Genomic DNA, 26835 nt, shown 5'->3' with positions numbered 1-26835 from the left:
AATTTAGTCTCGTTTTGCCATGAAAATGCAAGATTCTTACTCCTTTCCTACCAAGGGATCAAAATCTCAAAGAATATGCAAAACAAAGAACTAAAGATAAGAAATGACCCAAATAAGCACTAAAAAGCATGGAAACAAGGCTAATTCGGGGGCTAAATATGCGCCAATTATGGTCACATCATCAATACAAATCTGAATTTGAGTAGCAAAAAGCGTAGAAAGGAAGCAAGATTCAATCCACAGTAGAAAGTATAGAGTAAAAGTCAATCCGAAAGGAGGGGAGTCCCTGACGCAGTCCCTCCTCCTCCCTTTACATACGAAAATCCCTTCCTAATCTAACCTATGGACTAATTACAAAAGCCCATACGAAAATTAGGCGGAAAAAGTCTAAAGAAGGACAAACCACTCGATCGAGTGGAAATAAACCACTCGATCGAGCAAACTAACACCAAACCACTCGATCGAGTGGAATTAAACCACTCGATCGAGCATCCTTGCAAAGTCTTCTCGATTGACTCCCTGAACTGCTCAATCGAGCAACTTGGAGTATATAAAGCATTCGATCGACTAATAAATCACTCGATCGAGCTATCTTGGCACGTAAGACCTCAAAACACCTTCCGAAACCAGCTTATGCGTCTCCAAAATGTTAGATTCCAAGCTCCGGCTCCTTATTCTCCATAAATGCATTCAATTGGGACAAATTAGGCTCGATTTAGATCCTCTTTGATTTATTCCTGCAAATTACACAAAACGAACCAAAGTAGAATATTCGGGGGTATTTGTAGCTAGATGCTACATAAATAGTACAGAAATGCTTGTGAAAATGAGGTAAAAACCTTATATAAAATACACGCATCAAATCTCCTTAAACCAAACCTTTGCTTGTCCCCAAGCAAAATATGAATGCAACAAAAGAATAAACAATGGAACGGGACCAACGCATCAGCTACAAATCACCCACCAAAACCAATTTAATGCAACAACTGATAAAGTGGCAAAAGAGAAGTGCAAACGAGTTAAATCAATGTTTCAAACTTACTGAACCGTCGACCTTGCAAGACTCAAAGGATATCGGACTCTTACGGGTCGCTCATCACTCAAAATTAGGCAAAAGGTGAGTATAATTGTGAAAGATAGAAAGAAGTAAATACACTCACCTAACTCGACCTATAAGAACATGCATGCAGTTAACATGAATAAAGTCTCTACAACCGTACATATGCATTCCAACCATACTAATGACCAAGACACATGCCGAGGACTTACATTTGGGTAAGTGAGGTAATGGGTAAGAAGGGGCTAAGATGAATTTGGATATGTGGAGTGAATAGCCAGGCTAGCAACAACGAATTCCAAATTTGAACTGCATCCCAACTTCGTACTCAAAATAACAAACAAAATGGTGCAAATACCATGCACTCTACTCACGAAACACCAAAAACTCGTCAACTCCCCATAAGATATAAGTGAAACATGGGAGCGAAAATCATTATACAAATTCTCATTTTTCTACACATGATTTTTCTTTCTTTTTCTTCTTTTCTTATTCTTTTCGTTTCTTTTTTCTTTTTTCATTTTAATCCGTTCATCACTTTTCTTTCACTACCTTCAATTCTTCCACCATCTTCTGAAATCAGACAAAATAACCATATTGCAATAAAACATTCCAACAACTACTCATCACTAGATCGGCTAGGGTAGGAAGTATTATAGGAAGTAGCTAATAGGACAAAATGGCAATTCGGCTATGTGGGGTTCATGGGTAGAATGAAATAAAGGGAATTGCCTCTCCTAACATGTGTCACCATCCACAGACCGAATGCATACAGGTATTAAGAAGACTAGACTCATGCTTATGCAAATTGATGTTACATGCCTTAAAGAGAGTACTCTCACATCCTAAATGAAACCGGTCATGGATGTCACCAGTTTATAAAGCTCTAACCTCAGAATGTAATGTAGCTTGCCGATATAATGAATCGAGTCTATTCGTTCAGATAAGAGAGAAACAAAAACTCGTAGCTTATGCACATAATCATGCCAACTAAATGTCAAGAATATGCAAGGCTCAAGTAAGGGTTCAATGTAGCGTCAAAGTTCAAACGTTCCGACTCAATTTAAACGTGAATTTTTTTGAATTTTATGATTTTCATATGATTTTTTTTTAATTAAATAAAACAACAATGCATGCGAAAATAATTAAACGTGCAAGCAAAAATACAAGAAAACATGCAGACACAGATATGGATGCATACCCCCCCCAAACCAAACCGTACAATGCCCTCATTGTACCAAAAATACGGAAAGAAATGCAAACTGAAGAGAAAAGGAGAAGTGGAGTGGGAAAACTTACAAAATGTCGTAAGGGGGGACCTCCCCAAACCGACCATGAACATGGGAGGTCAATGAGAGTCAAGCAGTAGCTCCATAGACGGAAAATAGCGGCTGGATGACGTAACTACTCGATCGAGCAACTTGGAATGGCTCGATCGAGTAAACTGGAATATGGAAGGACTCGATCGAGTAGAAAACCACTCGATCGAGTAAACGCGATTTTGGCTCTGGTCGATCGAGTAAGAATATCACTCGATCGAGTGAAGAAAACCCAAAAAGCGCTCGATCGAGTAGAAAAACTTCTCGATCGAGTAACTGGACCTGCAAAAATGCGTTAAAAAGCAAGGAGAGCATATAAAGTTCGTAAAACAACGTCTAAAATGCAACAAAAAGCTAAAGAGAAATAAAATGTTCAACAAAAGTACAATAAAACAGTCCGGGCTGCCTCCCGGAGAGCGCTGGTTTAAGAGGTCCCCCACGACCTTTCTGGCATCAAATAACTGGCGCGTCTAGATCGTCGAAGTACAAGACTTCAACGCGGTTGTCTGCTTCATTCGCCTCGTGGTACTGCTTCACATATTGCCCATTCACCTTGAACCTACTACCTTCGAGTCTTCGAGCTCCACGGATCCAAATTTGGTAACAATTTGTCACCATATAAGGACCACTCCACCTGGACTTGACTTGCCAGAAACAATCTCAATCGGGCATTAAACAGCAGCACCTTTTGCCCAACATGAAACTCCCTAGGTAGGATTCTCTTGTCATGCCATCTTTTCGTCTTTTCTTTGTATATGCGCGAGCTATCATAGGCATTTAGCCTAAACACCTCCAACTCATCTAACTGCAAAAGACGATTCTGACCACACAACTTTGGATCAAAGTTAAGCTCACGAATTGCCCACCAAGCCTTACACTCCAATTCAACAGGTAAGTGACATGATTTCCCATAAACAAGCCTATAAGGGGATGCACCAATCGGTGTCTTAAAGGCAGTTTTGTAAGCCCATAATGTGTCCTCTAACTTAAGACTCCAGTCCTTCCGTGATTTAGAAACTACCTTAGATAAGCTCTCTTTCAACTCGCGATTAGAGACCTCAACCTGACCACTAGTTTGGGGATGACACCCCAAACCACGCCGGTGTTGGACACCAACTTTAGATAAAATAGAGGTTAGTTTCTTTTCCTTAAAGTGCATTCCCCCATCACTAATGACGACCCTAGGGACACCAAATCGAGGAAATATGACTTTTTTGAACATTTTTATCACGGTTTTGGCATCACAATGGGGTGAGGCAATTGCCTCAACCCATTTCGACACATAATCAACAGCCACTAAGATATACCTGTTACCTTTACTGGATGGGAACGGTCCTTGGAAATCAATGCCCCAGACATCGAAGACCTCAACTTCTAAGATGCCGTTTTGTGGCATCTCATGTCTCTTCTAAATGTTTCCCGATCGTTGCCAAGCGTCACAAGCTGAAACAAAAGACTTAGCATCAGCAAACAAAGAAGGCTAGTAAAAACCAGACTGAAGTACCTTAGCCACGGTGCGCGATGGACCGTGGTGACCACCATAGAAAGAGGAGTGACAGCCTTCCAGGACTACTTTGGCCTCCCACTACAGAATACACCGTCTGTAGAGACTGTCTGTACATTCCTTAAACAAATAAGGATCATCCCAGAAATACTGCTTAGTGTTATACGAAAACGCTTCCTCGGGATGAAAGGTCGCGTGCGGCTTGCCACGACAACGAAGTTAGCTATATCTGCATACCAAGGCTCTTGGTCAACAATAGACGATATAACAGCAATTAAAGTATCGTCCGGAAAAGAATCATCAATAGGTAGAGAATCTTCCCCTTCTTGTCGCATCGATCGCGGCAAGTGATCGCCTACAACATTCTCGGCTCCTTTCTTATCCTTAATCTGCAAATCAAACTCCTGAAGAAGGAGTATCCATCTCAGTAGCCGTGGTTTAGCCTCCTTCTTAGCAAGAAGATGCCTCAAAGCTGCATGGTCAGTAAAAACAGTAACTTCTGACCCAACTAAATAAGAACGAAACTTCTCTACAACATAAACTACAGCTAGCAGCTCTTTCTTAGTGGTAGTGTACTTCACTTGAGCCTTATCCAGAGTTCGGCTCGCATAGTAGATAGCGTTCAGAGCTTTGTCTTTCCTTTGGCCTATCACCGCTCCTAGTGCGTAGTCACTGGCGTCACACATTATCTTAAACGGCAAGTCCAAATCAGGAGGCTGTATGATCGGCGCAGAGACTAAAGCCTGCTTTAACCTGTTAAAAACGGAAAGACATTCATCAGTAAACACAAAAGGGGCATCCTTAAGTAGCGACTGTGTAAGTGGTTTAGCAATTTTTGAGAAATCCTTGATAAATCGGCGATAAAAGCCGGCGTGGCCAAGGAAACTCCTCACCCCCTTAACATTGACAAGAGGTGGTAATTGCTGAATCACTTCCACCTTTGCTTTATCAACCTCTATTCCCCTATCAGAAACTAAGTGCCCTAAGACAACTCCCTCGTTGACCATGAAGTGGCACTTCTCCCGATTCAAAGACAAGATTAACCTCAATACAAATACCGAACACTTTCTCAAGGTTAGACAGACAGTTAGAAAAATCACTTCCATAAACACCGAAATCGTCCATGAAGACTTCCATAATAGACTCAATATACTCAAAAAATATCCCCATCATACACCTTTAAAAGGTGGCAGGGGGCATTACACAAACCAAAAGGCATCCTGCGATAAGCAAAAACGCCCGAGGACAAGTAAATGTAGTCTTAGCTTGATCATCCGGGTGTATAGGCATCTGAAAGAACCCAGTACCCGTCTAAATAGGAGAAAAATTTATGAGAAGCTAACCTTTCTACCATTTGATCAATAAAAGGAAGGGGAAAGTGATCTTTCTTGGTGGCGGCATTAAGTCATGTCGTAGTCTATGCACATCCGCCAACCAGTCACTACTCGAGTAGGTATTAACTCATCCTTATCATTCTTAACCACGCTTGTCCCTCCTTTCTTCGGGACCACCTGTCATCGGACTCACCCATTTAGAGTGACCAACGAATAAATAATACTGCGTCGAAAGACCTTCATTACCTCGGCCATCACAACATCCTGCATCTTCTCGTTCAGTCTCATGCCGACCCTGTCTGCAAGGTTTGTGATCTTCCTCCAGCTCTATCCCGTGCATACAAATATCGGGACTAATCCCCTTGATATCGTCCAAATGAATAACCCAAGTGCTTTCTGTTTTTCTTAAGTACAACTAACAAAGAAGTCACCGATCATCATTAAGCTTAGCACTAACAATGATTGGATATTGCTCTGTATCGTCTAAGAAAACATATTTAAGATGAGAAGGGAGAGGCTTACGCTCCGGTACCTTTACCTAAATGGAGCAAAGAGTGCTAATCATCTGTTCCACTTGCTCTCCCTCAGCTTCGGTGAGTTCAAGCTCATCTAAATCATCAACAAGCAAATCCAACACAGCGTCACATCATCTGGGCTATCTGCACACTCATCAAAAAGCATAAGAGCTTCTAGTGGGTCCTTTATAAAAGAACCCGACCAGAAGTCATAAATAGACTCGTCAATAATATCAACCGAATAGCAAGTATCCTCTATCATTGGCCGAGCCAAAGTACTAGGCAGACTGAAAGTGATTGCGTCATCTCCTACTGTAAGAGTCAAACGCCCTTGTTTGACATCAATAACGTCCCCATCTGTACAAAGGAATGGTCTTCCTAAGATAATTGGGGTCCGGGTGTCCTCAGTTATTTCTAAAACAATGAAATCAACTGGGATAAAGAGCTTGCCTATCTTCACGAGCACGTCCTCCAAGACACCTAAGGGCTTCCTAACGAGATCTATCACCATCTCGTAGGGTAATGTTAGTCACTTTAAGGTGACTCATGTTCGATTTCTTGCACAGATAGGGGCATGACACTAACGCTGGCTCCTAAGTCACAAAGGGCCTTATCAATTACCACATTGCCTATAATACAGGTAATAGAAAAGCTGCCCAGGTCTTTCATTTTGGGTGGAGCCTTGTTTAAAAGCAAATTACTAGACTCTTCCATAAATGAGACTGTCTCAAACTCACTTAAATCTCTCTTACGCGTCACAATATCTTTCATAAACTTAGCGTAAGTAGGTACCGAGTAACAAGTTCGGTAAGAGGGACAGATTACACTGAGGGTCTTCACAACGTCCACGAACTTACCGTCATCGTCGCTCGATCTTTGCGTCCTTCGACGACCTGGGAAAGGCACTCTGGTAGCAATGAGTGGACCCGCAACTTTCTCTTTACCCTTATCAACGCGTGACGTCTCCACAGCAGGGGGAGATGACACGGTAACGGAATTAGATAGTGAAATATGATCTCTGCCGCTTCAGGTACTCGATCGAATACTTTTATCACTCGATCGAGTGATTTCATGTTGAGAAATGCTCGATCGAGCTCTTTCCTCACTCGATCGACCATTCCCTTTTTCTGCTTTACTCGATCGAGCATTTTTATCGCTCGATCGAGTGATTTCTTCAGCAAACTTACTCGATCGAGTAAGTATATCACTCGATCGACCATCCTCGTTTTCTGCACTGCTCGATCGACTATAATTATCACTCGATCGAGTGACAGGATGAATTAAATCACTCGATCGAGTAGAATTTTCACTCAATCGAGTGTTTGGACCACACGCAGCAACTATTTCGTCCAAAAACTCATCTATATCATCCTCCGGGGTATCTTCAGCTATCAAATCCCCGTCTACTGGTGCTTTTGGCCCTTCATGAGTGAGGCCAACTTGGAGATTCATTGCATTGGCTGAATCGCATGTCGGTAGAGGCTTGGCTTAGTCTTTCGCGAGTGTTAACTGCGCGACTTGTTCTCTCAACTCCGCTATGACATTTTCTTTCCTATTGCACTTCTCCTCAAATTGTTGTGTTATGCTAAACATAAAGGATTTCATTTCGGCAATTTCTTGATTTGCAGGAGGAGGAATGGGTTGCGGCGCTGGCGTATAAAGAGTAGGAGCATTCCTTATTTCTTCGTACAATTGAGAAAAGGAACTCCTTGCTTGTATTTCTGATAAGCGAGGACACGCTCTGTACTCGCCAGGCATCCAATAGGGTCATGCCCTTCCATACCACATCTACCACATAGCTCAACATACTCAGTAATCGAACAAACCTGAGCACTCTCGCCTGAAACGTCTGTAATCTCTGCATTACCTAGACTTTTGCTAGGACCTTCCACTGCAGCAGCTGCTGACTCAATAACCTGCTCACTACCTCGGGGATTTCCATATTCAGAAACATGAATAGCCATCTCCTCAATGAGACGCCACCCTTGGTCATCTTCAACATTCTTCGTGAATCTCCCTTTAGCTACGCTGTCAAGAATAGCTCTCTCGCTCCGATATAACCCATTGTAGAATTGGGTACAAAGGAACCATTTCTTGAACCCGTGATGAGGCACATAGCGGACAAGTTTCTTGAATCTAGTCCAGGCCCCATTCAAATCTTCAGTAGGTAGCTGCTCAAAAGAACTAATCTGAGCTCTCAAGGTATTGGTGCGCTACGGCGGAAAATATCGCCTGTAAAAGGCCAAGGCAAGGGAATTCCAGTCGGTTACATCGGCTGCCTCCCTATCAAGATCTTTAAACCACTCACGGGCATCATCAGCTAAAGAAAAGGGAAAGAGGGCTCCCTTCACTTTGTCCTGTGTCACCCCAGCAGAAAGAGGAATGGTAGAGCAATACTCCGTATAAAGCTCTATATGCCTGCATGGATCTTCTTCAGTACCCCCTAAAGAGATTTCTCTCTACCATCTCGTATATAAGATGGGTGGATTCCAAAGTTTCCCCGATCGTAATGGGTAATAGGAAACCTTTTGGAAGTGAATCCACGATGAGGCTCGAATGGTCTAACTTGGGCATTCTGGCAAATAGATTTCACAAAGCAACAACTAACCTGCAAAGCTAATAAAAAACTTTGCAAAAAATGAGATCAGTCTCAAGGAATAAATTCCTTGCGACGAGAAACAAACTTAAATAAAGCAACAAAATTGCACCACCTCCCCGGCAACGGCGCCAAAATTTGACAGGGCAGTCGTATACCTATCAAAAATAACCAACTGGCTCTAACTAATATAGCTAGGGAAGTCGGGTCGAATCCACAGGGAGATGGGAAAATGTTAGCCTCGTCTAAGTCTGTCAAGGTAACCAAATTGGGGGGGTTTTTAATTGATTGATTCTAAACTAATGGTAAGGATAAGGAAGAGAAAATAAGAGAAATAAGATAAATCAAGTAGAGGGAACATCTAAGACAGACGGTTCACCATAATCATTCAGTCAAGTAATCTAGGTCTCAGGTCAATGCAGATACGGTCTGAGGAGCGGTGAATATCTCCTTTCGGTCTCAATTCGCCCTAAAGCACAAATAGCTTAGCTTTCGCCCTAACTATAATGCTTTATTGTTCGCTACTAGTCTCGCCTTTTCCAACCTTTCGGTCCAGGTCAAGGATCACTAAGATATAAATGCCTAATTGCGTCGACTCAATTAAACAGATACATTTAATTGCAGCAGTTAACAACAAAGATTATACCAGTATTAACCATACGATTCGATTAATTTCCTTTCATAATTATGGATCCCCTATAGTCCTAGCAGAAGAGAATTAGCTACACATCGTTATTGAATTACCAACAATAACATATAGATAATCAAAGCTAAACATGATAATAAAACTAATGAAGATTGAATTAAAAGCAATTATGATAACAATAAAAGGGAAGAAGGAATTAAAGCAATGATTAAGAATTAAGGAATTAAAGGAGAATGATAATACCAATACAAATCTGAATCTGAGTAGCAAAAAGCGTAGAAAGGAAGCAAGATTCAATCCACAGTAGAAAGTATAGAGTAAAAGTCAATCCGAAAGGAGGGGAGTCTCTGACGCAGTCCCTCCTCCTCCCTTTACATACGAAAATCCCTTCCTAATCTAACCTTTGGACTAATTACAAAAGCCCATACGAAAGTTAGGCGGAAAAAGTCTAAAGAAGGACAAACCACTCGATCGAGTGGAAATAAACCACTCGATCGAGCAAACTAACACCAAACCACTCGATCGAGTGGAATTAAACCACTCGATCGAGCATCCTTGCAAAGTCTTCTCGATTGATTTCTTCAACTGTAACCACTCGATCGAGTATCCTTGCAAAGTCTTCTCGATTGATCGAGCATCCTTGCACAGACCTCCTCTCTCACAATTTCCCAGGCATCCCTATAAAATTGGCTATTAAAACCATCGGGTCCTGGGGATTTGCTCTTAGGGATACTAAAAATGCTATGCTTGATTTCTTCAACTGTAACTGGTCTATTCAAAATTTCCCACTGCTCAGCTGTACAACATGAACCCCTTCTAACCACAGACAGACTGACATGATCAGTGACAGTGGTAGTCCCCAAAAGGTCCTGATAATAAGATAAGAAAGCATTTTGGATATCATCACCCAAAATACATAGCTTGCCATGCATATCCTCTATTTGCAAAACCTTATTCATCATAATCCTCTTTCTTATAGCTTGATGGAAATAAGAAGTATTCAGGTCACCTTCTATAGACCACTGAATTTTAGCTTTCTGAGTCAGGAAACTATCCCTAGCAGAGATAAGCTCCTATAACTCAGCAGACAGCTCCATTTCCTGCTGAATAAGATCAAAATTCCCAGGCTCATCCACAATCTGTTTCTGAATGCTTTCCAACAAGACACTGGTTATACTGGTACTATTCTCTATATCAGAGAAACAGGACCTGTTCAAACCCTTGAGCACTGGTTTTAATGCTTTCAATTTCTTAATGAGGCTAAACATCTTAGTCCCACTGTAAGACCTGCCCCAAACAGCAGCTACATCACTCAAAAAAGAGCCAGCTTTACCCCACATATTAAAATACTTAAAGCTTCTCCTCCCACCAATCTCTATATTCCTATCCACTACAGTACATGGACATTTGATCAGACATGCCCTCAGGGTGGAAGTGAGCCACATAGTCACCATATAACTCCATCCATTCCTGGTTTCCCATGGCCCTATCAAGCCTGCTATATACTCTATCAGCAGGTGCCTGTTTATTAGACCAAGTATATAGGTCACCAGTAGCTTTTATATCCTCCACGGCACACAATGAAACACACTTCTGAAAAAACTCCATCTCTGCTTCAGTTGTATTTTTCCCCAATCGTTCAATAGGGGATAAAATAGCATTAAAATCCCCCATCCATAACCAGGGATCATTACAGGTAAGAGCAGTCTCCTTCAAAAAATCCCAAAGAGCATTTCTATCATACAAGTCATCAAAGGCATAAATCATTGTTAGGTAAAACTTCTTCTGGTCAACTTTAGAAGATACCAACATGTGAATGTGTTGAGGGCCATAAGATAAAAAATTTATATCAAACCAATGAGGCTTCCAAAACACCCAAATTCTCCCCCCTTTATACTTACTACAATTAGTAGAAATACTCCAACTTTTACAAATAGAGGTATCTTTTTTTAGTAGATTACTTGGTTTAAGCTTTGTTTCCAATAATCCAAACAGGCCTACTTCTTGATTATGCATAAACCACTTTACTACTTTCTGCTTATTCAGGTCATTGAGACCCCTAACATTCCAAAAGCCTAAGCTATGCATTAGGATCAGTTGGGGGGTCCTTAACACTTTCAATCACATTACCCCCAGGCGTAGTGGAGTGAATCAATGCATCCTTAAAAGTATAAGGGCTAAATTTACTTGATAATCTGACTCCCTCAATACCCTCCTGCCTAGTCACTCTCATAATAAGCTTGGCTGGGGTAGCTCTAACAGGCGTAGCCCTTAATGCGTGTCATTTATATGATATTTTACACCCTATTTTACACGCATTTCAGATCTCATTTGTGTAGTTTAAAGCTACTATTTGCCCCATTTCGTCTACTTTCGTATTTTTATGTAATATTGCAGATTTATGCGGAAATGAGTAGATTTTGAGCCAAATCCGTCCCCAAGTATCTTGCACTGCATTTGACGTGAAGTATTTACTCAAGGAATGAGCTTGGTGCGCATTTCGAGGCTCTAAAGACAAATCCACGAGAAGTTAGAAGTCAAGAGTCAGCTAAAGCAGTCGATCGACCGGGTCCTATGGTCGATCGACCAACCCACGGGTTCCGTAGCTCTCGTTCGAAGATAGACCGATCGATCGACCGGTCCCAGCAGTCGATCGACCAAGACGCTATCTCATACGTGAATCAGAAGATCGAGAATTAGCAAGCCCATGATATATTAGGTTTAGAAATAATAGCTGCGTACTTTTCCTTTATAATGCAGCTTGAGTTTTGAGAATAAACATTCAGTTTTCAATCCAGTAACATTCAGTTTTCAATCCAATTTTTATTCAAGTTTAGCATACAGTTATTTAGGAAATAATTAGGGTTCGGAATATTGTTTCGCATTAGATTTTCGTTTATGCTATTAATCTTTCCGTTACAATTCCTCTGCAATTTCGGTATTCCCCTATTCTTATTTCAGTTCATCTTTATTGCGTTGATAGTATAGAAATTGCTAGTTAGTTTCCCGAAGCCACAATTATCGTTTTATGCTAATCTTTTATTCCGTTAATACAAGCATGAAATCAGTAGTTTTAATCCTTAATATTATTGTTGTTTCCACTATAATCATAAGTAGCTAAATTATTCGTGCTAGGATGTAGGGGATCTGTAGGATTAGGCGGCATTAGAATAGTGGCCTGAAATCACGTGTCAGTCGATCGACTGCCATACCTGGTCGATCGACTGACCACGTGAGGTGTTACCTTCGTTTTAATTGTTTTAATTTCTATATTTGACGAATCAAGTGCACGCGACTAGTTGAATGTTTAGGCTATGACTGACCCATTAGATTGAAAGATAGGGAAGGTTGATTAACCATCAATTAAAATGACTAAACTATGCTGTGATCGAAAGATAGGTAAAGTTTAGGTTTTTAGTCACTTTTCAGGACGAAAGTCAGTATTAGTGATATTAGGGACTTGTAGCGAGATCGAAAGATGCTACTTGTTAAGAGTGGACCGAGAGGACCTCTTATTTTCCCACCTTGTGTGTTTGATTTAGACCTACTTAGTATGCTGCCGCCGAAACTATAGTGAACCGACCATCCTAGTACCCCTTCTTTTATCTGTTTTATGCGTCTATTTAGTTTATTGCCTTTAGCTATAGACCAAATCAATTCAACCCCCACATTCGTTACCTTAGACTAGAATTAGACAATTATTAATTACATTCACCTCTTTGTGGTTCGACCCTGTTATCACTAGCCTAGGTTAGTTTTAATAGGTAATATAAATTTTATTTTTGGTACTCACAACGACGGGTATCAAATTTTGGCGCCGTTGCCGGGGAGGCAATTGTTCTAATTTTTAGTTGTTTTATTTTAGTCTGTTTCTTAGTTTAAGGGACATTCGTTCCTTAAACTATTCTCATATTCTTCTTGTAGTTTCCTCTTATGCGCAGGTCACAGGGTGGTGAATTATTACCGATCAATCCTGAGATTGAGAAGACCTTGCGTGAGTTGAGGCGATCATCTAGGGTATTGCCGACAGAGGAAGAGCTGAGTACTTTGTCAAGTTACTACGAGAACGTCTTATTTGAGGAGGATCCACCTTCATCTCCTGTCTCTAATTCATCAGCTGAGACCGTCACTTCTCCAGAAATTCCAGTCATGGCTGAAGAAGCAAGCATCGCTAGTCACTCTGAGCCGACAGACGCGAATCTTTACAAAGGATTCGCATTACCAGGGGAAGACCGAAAATTCGAGCCAAAGCCCGCCTATATTAATTTGGTTGAGAGAAACCAAATCGGGGGAGCTGCAACTGAAGATGCAGCCAAGCACATGGAGACCTTTATCGATTATTGTTGTTCCATACCCACACCCACTGGCGTGACCCCGGATCAGGTGAAGGAGACCATGTTTATATTCTCCCTTCGTGATGCTGCAAGGGAATGGTATAGAGACCTAGATCGAGCTGCTAATGGGGTCACCGACTGGAGTTCGTTGGCCTTGGCATTTTACAAGAAATATTTTTCTGCCTCAAAGACCAATGCGATTAGAGCTCAGATCACGAGCTTTAAACAAGGGCCGGATGAGAATTTTCACGAGGCGTGGGTTCGGTTCAAAAAGTTGGTGCGGACCATACCGCACTATGGGTTCGAGAAGTGGAGCCTATGCAATCAGTTCTATAATGGGTTGTACGACGATCAGAGGGCTATTCTGGATGCTGCAGCTAGTGGCAGATTCCAGGAGAATATGGGAGAGACTAAGGGGTGGAAGATCATTGACGACTTAGCCACCCATAAAGCTAAGTATGGGAATTCGAGGGGAAATCAAAGGAGAAGTGCTGAATCTCTTTCGGTAGCTGCACTAGAGGCTCTCACGGCCCGATTCGATAAGTATGAGTTGGGAGGAGCTTCTAAAGGAGGGATATACCATGTGAATGCTGTGTCAGACGGTCCTTTCGTCTGCAAAAGATGTGGAGCTGAGGGGCATGTTTCAGAAAATTGTCCTAGTCCCTTTGAGTCTTGTGCTGCCTTTCAACATTATAGGTAGACAAACACCTACTATGAGCCGAATGTTCATCCCAACTTGAGGTGGAGTAGCCAGAATGTCCTAAATCCAACTCCACCTCCACAGCAGCAGCAGCAAAGTTATGTGCCCCCTCACAAGCAGCAGCAACCGTACCAAAAGCCCCCATATGTCCCCCAGCAGCAACAACAATCCCATAGTTCCGATTTTACTGAATTTAAGAACTTGTTGCTGATAGAGTCTCAAGCTAGATAGGTCGGGATGAAGATGTGAGAAAGCCAAATCGCTCAATTGGCTAGCAAGAGCACAACTCGAGCTCCAGGACACTTACCGACTCAAACGGAGCAAAAAGAGACCCTCAATGCCATTACTTTGAGGAGTGGGTCTACCCTTGATGGACCCATTATGGCTGAGGACATTGCTGAAAAAGAAGAGGCAGAACCGAGTCAAAAGAAAGCTGGAACGAATAAGAGAAAGAAAAAGACGAACACCAGGTATGTCAGTCGATCGACTGACATACCCGGTCGATCGACTGAAGTGCGACAAACAGTAGCTTCTGGTCCTGTACAAGTCGGTCGATCGACTGACCAATCTGGTCGATCGACTGAGATTGCTGCTGAAGGTGATTCTTTTCATCCTCCAATGCCAAATAACTTGAGGGATCACCTGTTTCAGGGTACGACAACTCCGAAAGTATTGAGTCAAGACCCGAATGCTGATGGGTCTGTTCCGGTTCCAAAGTACGACCCGATGACGATAAATGGTTCATTTCTGAAATGGTCTGAAGAAGGGTCGAGCTACAACAAGGAGAAGGTAGTGGATTTTCAGCCTAAATCCATCGACGCCGGCATGAGAGACTTAGAGGAGAGGGCTAAGTTACTTCTTACAGCCCCCTATCTGGAGAGATTGGTGCCGATGAAGGAACATGTATCTTTCAATAAATTTGAAAATGTTGTTCGTAGTCTAAACGCACAAGTACCTTTCCTATAATTAGTTAATCAAGTGCCTGGTTATATGAAGTTTATGAAGCAATTACTTTCTAAAAAGAAGTCACTTGAAACTGTACATACTGTCGCATTAACTGAGGAGACATTCTCTTATTTGTCCCGTACTGCACCCCTTAAGCTAGAAGACCCGGGAAGCTTTTCAGTCCCATGTAATATTGGCACCTTTCCTATTGAGAAAGCCTTATGTGACCTAGGAGCCAGTATTAGCGTTATGCCCTTGAGTCTTGCTAGGAAGTCAAGTTGAATAGGTTTGCGATCCAAATATGACAAAGATGCAGATGGCTGATCGCTCTGCGGTCCAACCAATAGGAGTCTTAGAGGACATCCCCGTGCAAATAGGGAGGTTTTTCTTCCCTTTTGACTTCGTGGTGCTTGATATGCCCGAAGATGCACACATACCTATCATACTAGGTAGACCATTCTTGCACACTGCTGGTGCAGTTATTGATGTTGGTTCAGGTACTTTGACCTTTAAGGTAGGCAAGCATTCCATTGTCTTTGCCCATACAGCTAGGAAGAAAGACCCCATGTGGCCTGTCACTTGAAATACGGTTTCTGAAAAGAAATCCTATTTTATACTTCCTGATATGCCTATCTCTATTCCTACTCCTGTTGTAACACCTCCGCCCCAGATTGGGAGCAAAGTGGAGGAAGATTCTTCTGTTTTAGACATTGCAGGAGCTGGTTTGTGGAAGGAAGAGCCACATGTTGCTCCAGCTGTGAAGGAGCCAATTGTTCAAAGAGGTGGTTTAGGATGCCTTAGCTATGGCACCGATGAGGCGCCCGAAAATGAGCCAGTCAAAGCAACGGAGTCTGATCTGGATTCCGACGAGTCAGAGGAGGTCATTGAGTGGGAAGATGCCCGACATGTTGATCCGTTGAGCTTGTCGAATGATGAAGTTGAGAAGAGTGCCGCTGAGAAGATGAGCATTGTTGAGGCTACCTCTTGTAGCCAGAAGCCAGTCAAGTGGGCCATTCCGTGGTTGTTCTTAATCAACTATTAGTTGATTGAGACTTCTTCAAAACATTTGCTTTTTATTGCTTTTGAACCTTTTTAGTGCTTTTGTGTGCGCGAGACTTCGCCTTTTAATAAGTTTGCTTAGGATTTTGAATGCTTTAGTCGGTTACTTTGGGTTTTGCGCAATTTTGGGCGCGTATTATTGTGCATTTGCAGTTTTATAGACCTCATTAGTTCAATTTATTGAGCTAATTCGACGAAATCAGGAAGTTACAGCAGTATTTCCAGTCGATCGACCGCCTACCATGGTCGATCGACTGAGGTACGACTTCCAGGAGCCTCTATTCCTGTTCACCAGGTCGATCGACTGGGTGCGATGGTCGATCGACCGTTGCCTGCTGCTGTACCTATTAACGACCTTTCCCCTGCTGTGTTTGGTCGTTTTGCGGAATTGAGGGAGTCTTTCTTCCACTTTATTTTCCGTCATATTTCTGATTTCTTCCATTTTCTTAATTTTACACATAATTACCGCTTCAAAATTGTTTTCTCGGACTTATGCGTGGTTCTTTTGTCTTTTTAGGTACTTATTGGTAGCACTACTGGCTACTGAAACCTCCTAGCTCAAGCTGGTTTGGGGAGGTTTCCTTTTACTGCGCTTAAAGTCTTGTGAGTTCCTGAGTTCCACTTAATGTCATATTTCTTTATTTTCTCGCAAATTCTCGTTTCCTTTTTCTACTTTACATGATTTTGCACAATGGGGACATTGTGCGATTTGGTTTGGGGAAGGGTTTTGCGTCGCATATCATTTGCTTGCATTCACGTTTACATTTCAGTTTGCATTTGTTTGTTTCGTTTCTTATATATACAAAAATTCAAAAAATTGAAAAATTTCAAAAATTTCAAAAATTGCACGTTTATTTTAGCATATAGGTCAAGTCGGAACGGTAGTATTTCAATGATGACATTGCACGTTTATTTTAGCTAGTAGTTTATGTTTCTGGGGTTGTTACTTTGTTTTTGGTAGCATATGCTCATTTTTGAGATGTTTTTGGGGAGATGAAAGGAAGGAAAGAAAGAAATAGAAAAGAAAAAAAAAAAGAAGAAGAAGAGAAAATTGATTCGAAAAAGAAAAAAAAAGAGTGCTGTACTGTATAGGCAGTCGATCGACTAGCATCATCGGTCGATCGACTGGGACCCGAGCCGAGAAAGAGAAAAAAATCATTTTCGCATGATTCAAGTCTTTATTAGATGGCGATTTTTGCTCCCATGTTTCATTTATATATTATGGGGAGTTGATTTATCACGGAGATTGTGAGTTTTGTGCTTGCTATAGCACCGGTCAATTGAAGTTTGAGCAAGAAGTGGATATTGTCTTATGGTTTTGTTACGGTACTAGCTTGATCACCTGTACCCCCACATTCCCATAAATGTTTTGCCTTTCCTGCCCATTACCTCACATATCCCATATATACCTCGGCATGTGTCATGGTCATTTGTTCGGTTGGAATGCATATGTTCGGTTGTAGAGATTGCTTTCATATTATATTGCAGGCATGTTCTTATAGGTCGTAGTTAGGTGAGTGTCACCAACAAAATGAATTCTTTCTATCTTATACTTATATTCACCTGCATTTATTGAGTGATTTGAGCGACCCGTGAGAGTCCAATTTGATAAGTCTCTATAGTCAACGGTTCAGCAGTTTTTAACGACTTCATAATTCGTTTTCATGATTCGCATTGCTAATTAATTGTTAGTTATTGCATTAAAATGGTTTAGGTTTTACATTTTGCAATTCGCTCTGAGATTGAACTCGTTCCAATAGGTCATTAGATCTAGTCTAGTTCTTGCTTGAGGACAAGCAAAGGTTTGGTTTGGGGAAGTTTGATGCGTGTCATTTATATGATGTTTTACACCCTATTTTACACGCATTTCAGAGCTCATTTGTGTAGTTTAAAGATACTATTTGCCCCATTTCGTCTACTTTCGTATTTTTATGTAATATTGCAGATTTATGCGGAAATGAGTAGATTTTGAGCCAAATACGTCCCCAAGTATCTTGCACTGCATTTGACGTGAAGTATTTACTCTAGGAACGAGCTTGGTGCGCATTTCGAGGCCTGAAAGACAAATCCACGAGAAGTTAGAAGTCAAGAGTCAGCTAAAGCAGTCGATCGACCGGGTTCTATGGTCGATCGACCAACCCACGGGTTCCAATAGCTACTTGTTCAAAGATAGACCGATCGATCGACCGGTCCCAATGATCGATCGACCAAGACGCTATCTCAGACGTGAATCAGAAGATCGAGAATTAGCAAGCCCATGATATATTAGGTTTAGAAATAATAGCTGTGTACTTTTCCTTTATAATGCAGATTGAGTTTTGAGAATAAACATTCAGTTTTCAATCCAGTAACATTCAGTTTTCAATCCAATTTTTATTCAAGTTTAGCATACAGTTCTTTAGAAAATAATTAGCGTTCGGAATATTGTTTCGCATTAGATTTTCGTTTATGCTATTAATCTTTCCGTTACAATTCCTCTGCAATTTCGGTATTCCCCTATTCTTATTTCAGTTCATCTTTATTGCGTTGATAGTATAGAAATTGCTAGTTAGTTTCCCGAAGCCACAATTATCGTTTTATGCTAATCTTTTATTCCGTTAATACAAGCATGAAATCAGTAGTTTTAATCCTTAATATTATTGTTGTTTCCACTATAGTCATGAGTAGCTAAATTATTCGTGCTAGGATGTAAGGGATCTGTAGGATTAGGCGGCATTAGAATAGTGGCCTGAAATCGCGTGTCAGTCGATCGACTGCCATACCTGGTCGATCGACTGACCACGTGAGGTGTTACCTTCGTTTTAATTGTTTTAATTTCTATATTTGACGAATCGAGTGCACGCGACTAGTTGAATGTTTAGGATATGACTGACCCATTAGATCGAAAGATAGGGAAGGTTGATTGACCATCAATTAAAATGACTAAACTATGCTGAGATCGAAAGATAGGTAAAGTTTAGGTTTTTAGTCACTTTTCAGGACGAAAGTCAGTATTAAGGATATTAGGGACTTGTATGGAGATCGAAAGATGCTACTTGTTAAGAGTGGACCGAGAGGACCTCTTGTTTTTCCGCCTCGTGTGTTTGATTTAGACCTACTTAGTATGCTGCCGCCGAAACTATAGTGAACCAACCATCCTAGTATCCCTTCTTTTATCTGTTTTATCCGTCTATTTAGTTTATTTCCTTTAGCTATAGACCAAATCAATTCAACCCCCACATTCGTTACCTTAGACTAGAATTAGACAATTATTAATTACATTCGCTTCCTTGTGGTTTGACCCTGTTACCACTAGCCTAGGTTAGTTTTAATAGGAAATATAAATTTTATTTTTGGTACTCACAACGACGGGTATCAGCCCTAACCTGTGAAAGAGGAGGAAAGACAGCTGGAGTAAGTATTACTGGTGAAGGTAAAGGCTCCTTGCTAACAGGTGGAGGAATTTGTTTAGGCCTCTAGACTTTCTTCTGCAGTTGTTTAGGAGCCTGTGTCTTCTTCCTCCCCTCAGTTCTCCCTGGTTTTCAGCAGTGTTCAGCATCATAACCCATCCCTCTGCAACTAGCACAAGAGATAGGTCTCCACTCATATTCCACTGAAACACTCACCACAGACCCATTCTCATCCACAAATTTCATTTTGTCAGGCAAGGATTGGTCCATTTTCAATTCAACCAGGACACGAGCATAGGAGAGTCTAACTGTATCAAATGTATCCCTAGCAGTTTGGACAAACTTTCCAACCAGACCTGCAATAGGTGGCAAGCATTTCCCCCAAAATTTCAAGGGAATGCCAGACAACTTGACCCATACAGGTACAATATCTATCTTTTCCTTAACTAACTCAATATCCACAGACCAGGGTTTTATAATGACTGGCTTATTATCAAATAGATAATAACCAGCCTTCAATAATGCATCCCTACCTGCAGACTTCTGAAATCTCACAATAAACAAGCCATTATCCAGAAATGACACTCTATCAATGCCAAACTCCTCCCATACACGATAAATGTACCCTTCAACAATCTCCCACAGAGGGTTAGCCCCCATAATATAACAAACAACAACATTATTCCAGAATTCTACCTCAGTTTTGATATCCTCAGGTGTGAACTGAAGCAGACCAGTAATATCCTCCTTTTCCTCTATTGTAGACAAAACTGGAATGCTCTTTCCTCCTTTTCTCAGAATCCATCCTTCATCATCTTGCTCCTCAACCTCAGCATTCAAATCCAGTACAGGAATACCATTCATCTCCCTAAGAGACTTTGTTTTATGAGCATCCTCTGTAACTGGACCTCGAAAGGTGCCATCTTTACTACTGTTGTTAGAGCTAGATGCATGATTAGGATTAAGTAATATAGTTTTAGGATTATTTTGTGTGTTTTTTGCAGCTGACGTTAATGGTGAATAACGATTTGGTGTAAACTTCATGGCGGCCATGCTGAAACCTAGGTGAAACTTTTTTAGAGCTTTTCTCTCTCTTCATTCTCTCTCTTGAAGTATTGTTGCAGCATGCCGTTTTATTTACTTTTTTAGGTGGTTATAGAGGTGATATAAATAAAATCTTACTTAGAGTAAATACCCTCTCAAAATTAAAATCTTATGAAAATAGTAATGTTTGGTGTTATAAATAATGTCATTTAAGAAGTTAATAAAACACAAGTTATTATCTTATTACCAAATTGGGTAAACCAATTTAAATACCAATCCATTATTTAAAATAATAAAATAATTTTTTTTAAAATACTTCTTATAAAATAGGCTCTTAACACATTCTGAAATCATATGAAAAATGACCATAATACCATTCTCCATAAATTAACTTCAAAACCATTATTTACTCGGTTTAACTAAAATAGTGTTTTATTTTTATAAAATCAAGGGTAACTTCGATACTCATGAAATTTTACTTGAGTACTGTTTATAACATCTATGGCCAGCATGTAAAATTTCGTAAAAAGATCTGCTCATTTGATATATGAAACGAATTAAAAATCAGATTATCGTAAGAACCGCAAAACACCATTTCAATTATTAAAAATAGTTTATGACCATAACGGTTCCCAATAAAATTTGTAACATTCTGGAATTAAGTAAAAACACCAAAAATAATTTTCCCAGTAACTAAAAATCGTAAATACTATTTATTAAAATTGAATTCCTAAAACTGCCACAACTGTATTTTATTTATTAAAAATATAATTAGACCCAAAATATTTTTTAACAAAATTTATATAATTCCATAATGCATTATCAGAGCTAATAAAATAGGTTTTGTAAATTATTAAAATAAAAACGAATTAATACCTAATAAACATAAAAACCGCTGAAACATTGTATAAATCATAATAATTACTAGTAAGATTAAAAGATCAAAACTTTTATGATCCTAAGTCTTAAAATTTGTCATAAGACCAGAATAAAATCATAAAGACGAAATGATACCATGATTAGCAATTTAAAACCTAAAAGTCGATATATTGCAATTATAACAACAACAACATTAAATCTAATAAAAGCAATACTATATATGATAAATTCATAAATAAAATATATTTTGATGTATAAAGAACTATCAGAAACTTTCGTGCCATTATAATAAAATTTCGAAATATATAAATTAAATATCATAATTTGATTCAAACAAGGCCAATTAGCATATTACTACCTATTATGTTCAAAATTTTTCATTTTACTACCTAATATGTTCATTTATGCAATCAACCCAGAAAGTGCATCATACTCCATGGCTACTACCAACTCGCCGGAAACTGCCTTAAACCCCTCTTAAGTTGTCTGATGTTCTCCCCTTCCCTCCATTTCTAAATTCAAAACCCAAATAATTCCAATCTTACCCCTCTTTTCCCCATACATTAAACACCTTAATTTCCCTCTCCTTCAACCTAATTAAACCATTTCTTCCATTATCATCTCCTCTACTTTCTTCTCCTTCTCCTTCATTTCATTCCAGATTTGCAGTCAATTAGGTTATTTTTTTTTCATGTCTTTTCTTTATTTGCGTTTCATCTCCTCCATTTTCTCTATTTCAATCTTCTTCCATTGTCTCTATTTCGATTCTTATTCCTCCATTTTCAAGTGGTACAGGCCAATTATTACCCAGAAAAAGCCCCAAATTTTACCAAGAAGAAAACTAAAATTAACTACTGTAGAAATCAATTAATTACAGTAAAAAAGCAAAAGGAGAAGGGGAATAATGTAAGAAAACAATAAAAAAAAAACTTAATTCAATCAGAAATGGATGATAATGGCGATGTCCTTCAATTTAAGCAATGATGATTGCGATTATTTGATTTGGGTTCAGCAATGGCGAGGGCAATGACGATTTTATGATTTAGGGTTTGGGGTGATTATGATAATGGATGGATGATAATGGCGTTGGATTAAATGAGGGAGTTGGGGAGTGAGGTGAGTAATAGAAATGAGCTAATGGAGGAAGGGGAGTGATTAAATGGGAAGAAGGGCAAAATCGTCAAAAAACATTACTCTTATAATCCCAGGTCACTTAAACCACCCTTAAGTAACTTTTCCGGCCATTTAGTTGCGATTTGCATGATTTTGTGCCGTTTTAGGTAGTAAAATATATAAATAGGTATATTAGGTAGTAAAACACAAAACTTTGAAGATATTAGGTAGTAATTTGTCATTTATCCTTAAAACAACTATAATAACCAAAAACAAGCAACTACTCAACAATAACTTTAATGAAATGTCGAGTCATGCCTTTAAGAGTTACCTCTTATTCGCGTTCCAAATCGATGAAATACTCCTCCTCATACAGATCTTGACAATAGCCTCCAAAAACAAATATTCATATATGATTAACTCATATACTAATTAAATAAAAACCAAAACTAAAAATACGACAACAATTAAGGACGATAATTACCCTTAGAATATGGATGAACGGATGATGAAAGAAGATCAATCTTAATAAAGAAGCAAGAAGGCAAGCACATACGTAGAATTTGGAAATAATTACCCACGACTGATGAATCTCACGGCACTTTTGTGAGAAAATTAGAGTATATTTTCTCCTTATTTTTTGTTAATGGAAATGATATGAGATAATCTAATGAGATAATCTAATTAGGAGAGTTTATGAATGAGTGAAATGAGAAAAAGATAAGAATAAAATCTCCTTATTTATCTTATGCAAAATCGGTTAAGGTAAGGGTTAACGCCAAAATATCTTTTCCATTTTGTTGTAAAAATAAACAAAGGTAGAAAAATAATAATAATAATACTAGGGTGTTGATTTACGCAGTACACATTTTACTCATCATAGTACACATTTGACTATACTACCCCTCTTATAATTTCTCCTCTCAATTTCACATCTCTCTAATTTCCTTAGTAATTGTACTACATTGATAAAAAAAACAAAATTAAACTTTGAATTGCATCATAAAAACAACAAATATAGTGTACTGCATAAACTACCCCACCTCTTCCCACCACTACTACCACCGTGAATCACCGTCCCACTGTCGGCCACCATTCTTCCTCCACCCTTCTGCCACCGCGGACCACCTTCCTCTGCCAGTAACTATTCCATTCGCCATCCCGGCAGCAACTCATTCCCCCTACCCATCAAACCTTCTCCACCCTTGCCTCTAACCCATGACATACCACTTTTCGCCGGAACACCATGCTCCGCCCCTTTCTCACCGCCCTCCGCCTGCGCCACCCTACCCTTGTCGTTCTCCACCCACGCTGCCATCCCGCCACCACCCAACAACCAATGTCATAGAACAATAGTTTATAGATAACTAAAACCCTAAATTAGATAAGATCATCTAAAAACCATGAAAGAAAGGCCTTAATTTAGTTCATAATTATAGAATTTACAAACTAAATCACTGTTTTATAGTTAAACTAGGTCTAATTGAAAACGGACGAATCAAAAAATTGTTGCGGGAATTGTAGTTGAGAGAATTGTGTTTCAAAGGGTTTTTTTACCTAGGGGTATGAAATAGAAAAAAATGACAAAATGTACTGAGTTGAGTAAAATACGTACTGCGAAAATAAATTACGTAATACTAATGATTTCAATTAAAAGAATAAAAAGGATAAAACTAGTTAAATAATTAACTTGTCTATTAAACAAAAAAACAGTCCATATATCAATGGCGCCAAAATCGATTTCCCATTTTTGTTTACAAAAATGACACGTAAATAAAAAGTCGGTCAGAGAAGAAATCGGGCTGAAATAAGAATTAAAACGACATTAATTAATGATTTGTGCAAAACCTATAAATATAAGTATTAAAATATAAATCTTATAAACAAAAAGTAAATAAGTGAGATTAGAAAATTGCGGGTGTTACAACTGTCGTAACACAACCTCAGAAAGATGAGATGTGTAACTTTGGGCCTATTATTTGTCCTCACTTAAGCCAAAAAACACAAGGCCTTGTTACAAAGTGGTGAGTGGAATCCTTTATAAACATATCATAAGCTCCTTACTTTCCCGATGTGGGACAAATCTCCTCTCAAACTCTTAGGGTATTACAAACTCCACTCTCAAAGAACACAACGTCCTCGTTGTGCCTTGGAGCTAACCGCAGGCAAGCCCAGAATCCTCCCCCGCTAGGTGGGTGACCCGAGTACTCCTCATTACAAGCTCACCGCACGGTCGCAATAATAACAATAATAATAATAATAATAATAATAATAATAATAATAATAGTAATAATAATAATAATAATAATAATAATAATAGTAATAATAATAACAGTAATAGTAATAACAGTAATAATAATAGTAATAATAATAACAATAATAATAATAATAATAATAATAATAATAATAATAATAATAATAATATCTTACATTTTATTATGACTATTTCTTAGTTATGTAGGTCTAGTGGTTATTAAGACTATTTCTTAGTTAGACGTCATGAGTTCTATCCTTGTATTGAACAATTTTTATTTAATATTATATATCTTACATTTTCCCCCTTCCTTTCTTGTGGAGGAGGATCTTGATTTGAGTGAGCTTAACCTTCGGCAATGTCGGAGGAAGATTTGTGATGGTCATTATACTGCTGCTGTGCGAGTGCTTTCTTCATCAGGTATTGCCCCTTACTCCGATGCCACTCTAGTGGCCTTGCGTGGGAAGCATCCTGTCGCCCCGCCTCCTTCTTTGCCTCCTTTGTCTGGGGATCATCATCCGCTAGTTGCCTCTTCGACTGTGGTTTTGGATATGATTCGGAGCTTCCCACGCGGTACTTCTTGTGGGCGGGATGGTTTTCGTGCCCAGCACCTTATGGACTGTTTGAGTGGCGCTGCTGTGGCTATCTCTGATGATTTGATCACTTCTATTACTAGGGTGGTTAATCTTTTTCTTGAGGGCCGGTGTCCTCTTCCTCTGGGTGAGTACATTGCCAGCGCCCCTCTCACGCCACTTGTTAAACCGGGTGGTGGGGTTCGTCCTATTGCTGTTGGCACGGTCTGGAGACGGCTTGTCTCTAAGGTTGGTGCTTTTATGGTTGGTCCTTCTTTATCTTCTTATTTTGATGGACTTCAGTTTGGGGTGGGTGTGTCCGGTGGAGGAGAGGCTATCTTACATGCCTTGAACCGGCTCATTGAGGCTCGAGGTGCTGAGGTGGGGGTTTCTATGTTACTGGTTGATTTCCAGAATGCGTTCAACCTTGTTGATCGTTCGACCATGCTTCAGGAGGTCCGCCGTCGTTGCCCGGCTCTCTCACGTTGGGTGGAGTTTTGTTATTCCAGCCCGGCCCGCCTTTTTTATGGAGAGCACTGCTTGTGGTCTTGTCAGGGTGTTCAGCTAGGTGATCCGTTGGGCCCTTTGCTTTTCGCTTTGGTTTTGCATCCTTTAGTTTGCAAGATCCGGGACACTTTTGACCTCACTTTGCAGGCGTGGTACTTAGATGATGGCACCATCGTGGGTGATACTTTGGAGGTGGGGAAGGTCTTGGATTTGATTATGGTGGATGGCCCTCGGTTTGGATTGCATCTTAATGTCTCCAAGACGGAGGTCTTTTGGCCTGTTGAGGATCCTCGGAGTCGGCTTCCGGGGGTTTTCCCCCCTTCTATTTCTCGGCCATTGCGTGGTGTTACTGTTTTGGGTGGACCTATCAGTGCTTGTTCTGATTTTAGCAGTGAGATTGTGGCGAAGAGAGTAACCAAGACCATTGAGCTAATGGATTTGGTTGCGAGGATTGAGGACCCGCAATGTGAGTTGCTTCTTCTTCGAGCTTGTACTGGTATTTCCAAGCTCTACTTCTCACTTCGTACTTGCTCTCCTAGTGTTTTTGGGTCTGTCCATCTTCCTTTTGATGCCGCTCTTCGTTCCACTTGAACGTATTGTCACCGCGTCAGGGCCGGGTTTTGGGGATTGGCAGTGGCGCCTTGCTACATTCCCTTTTCAGCTTGGTGGTCTTGGTGTCTATGCGGTGGGAGATGTTTTATTTTATGCTTTTATTGCGTCCCGTTTGCAGTCTGCTGGTTTGCAGGCTAAGCTCCTCGGCCCTTCGGTATTGTAGCCGCCCCCCGCTTTTGATGATGCCGCAGTGTTTTTTCGTGACTACGGGATCGGTATTTTAGGTAACCCTAGTGAAATTGCTGCCCCAAACTTATGAAGAAATTGGCGGATATTTATTTCGCGACGATTCTTTGCTACCTCGTAGTCTTTTCTCTTTGACACCACGCCACCTTGCTTTATGGCGATCTCGGCAGGTTCTCACTCCTCGATTGGTTACGTGCGGTTCCTATCTCGGGTTTGGGTCGGACTATGAATGGGAGGACTTACCGTAGTGTCTTTGGGGTATCGTGCGGT

The 26835-nt window shown here is 40.2% G+C and overlaps 1 protein-coding gene across 1 annotated transcript; it reads right to left on the bottom strand.

The window, feature by feature from the left end:
• Window positions 1-19530: 19530 nt before the first annotated feature.
• LOC141630582 (uncharacterized) lies at window positions 19531-20451 on the bottom strand. The gene has a single exon (XM_074443372.1). The coding sequence runs from the start codon at window positions 20449-20451 to the stop codon at window positions 19531-19533; it is 921 nt and encodes a 306-aa protein (XP_074299473.1).
• Between the last annotated feature and the right edge of the window lie 6384 nt (window positions 20452-26835).

Source organism: Silene latifolia, chromosome Y (genome assembly GCF_048544455.1).
Source record: "Silene latifolia isolate original U9 population chromosome Y, ASM4854445v1, whole genome shotgun sequence".
Taxonomy (NCBI): Eukaryota; Viridiplantae; Streptophyta; class Magnoliopsida; order Caryophyllales; family Caryophyllaceae; genus Silene; species Silene latifolia.
This window is presented reverse-complemented; position numbering and strand designations above follow the sequence as displayed.

Coding starts and splice junctions, on each gene's coding strand:
- LOC141630582 (XM_074443372.1), bottom strand. CDS start 20,451: ATGGCCGCCATGAAGTTTACACCAAATCGTTATTCACCATTAACGTCA.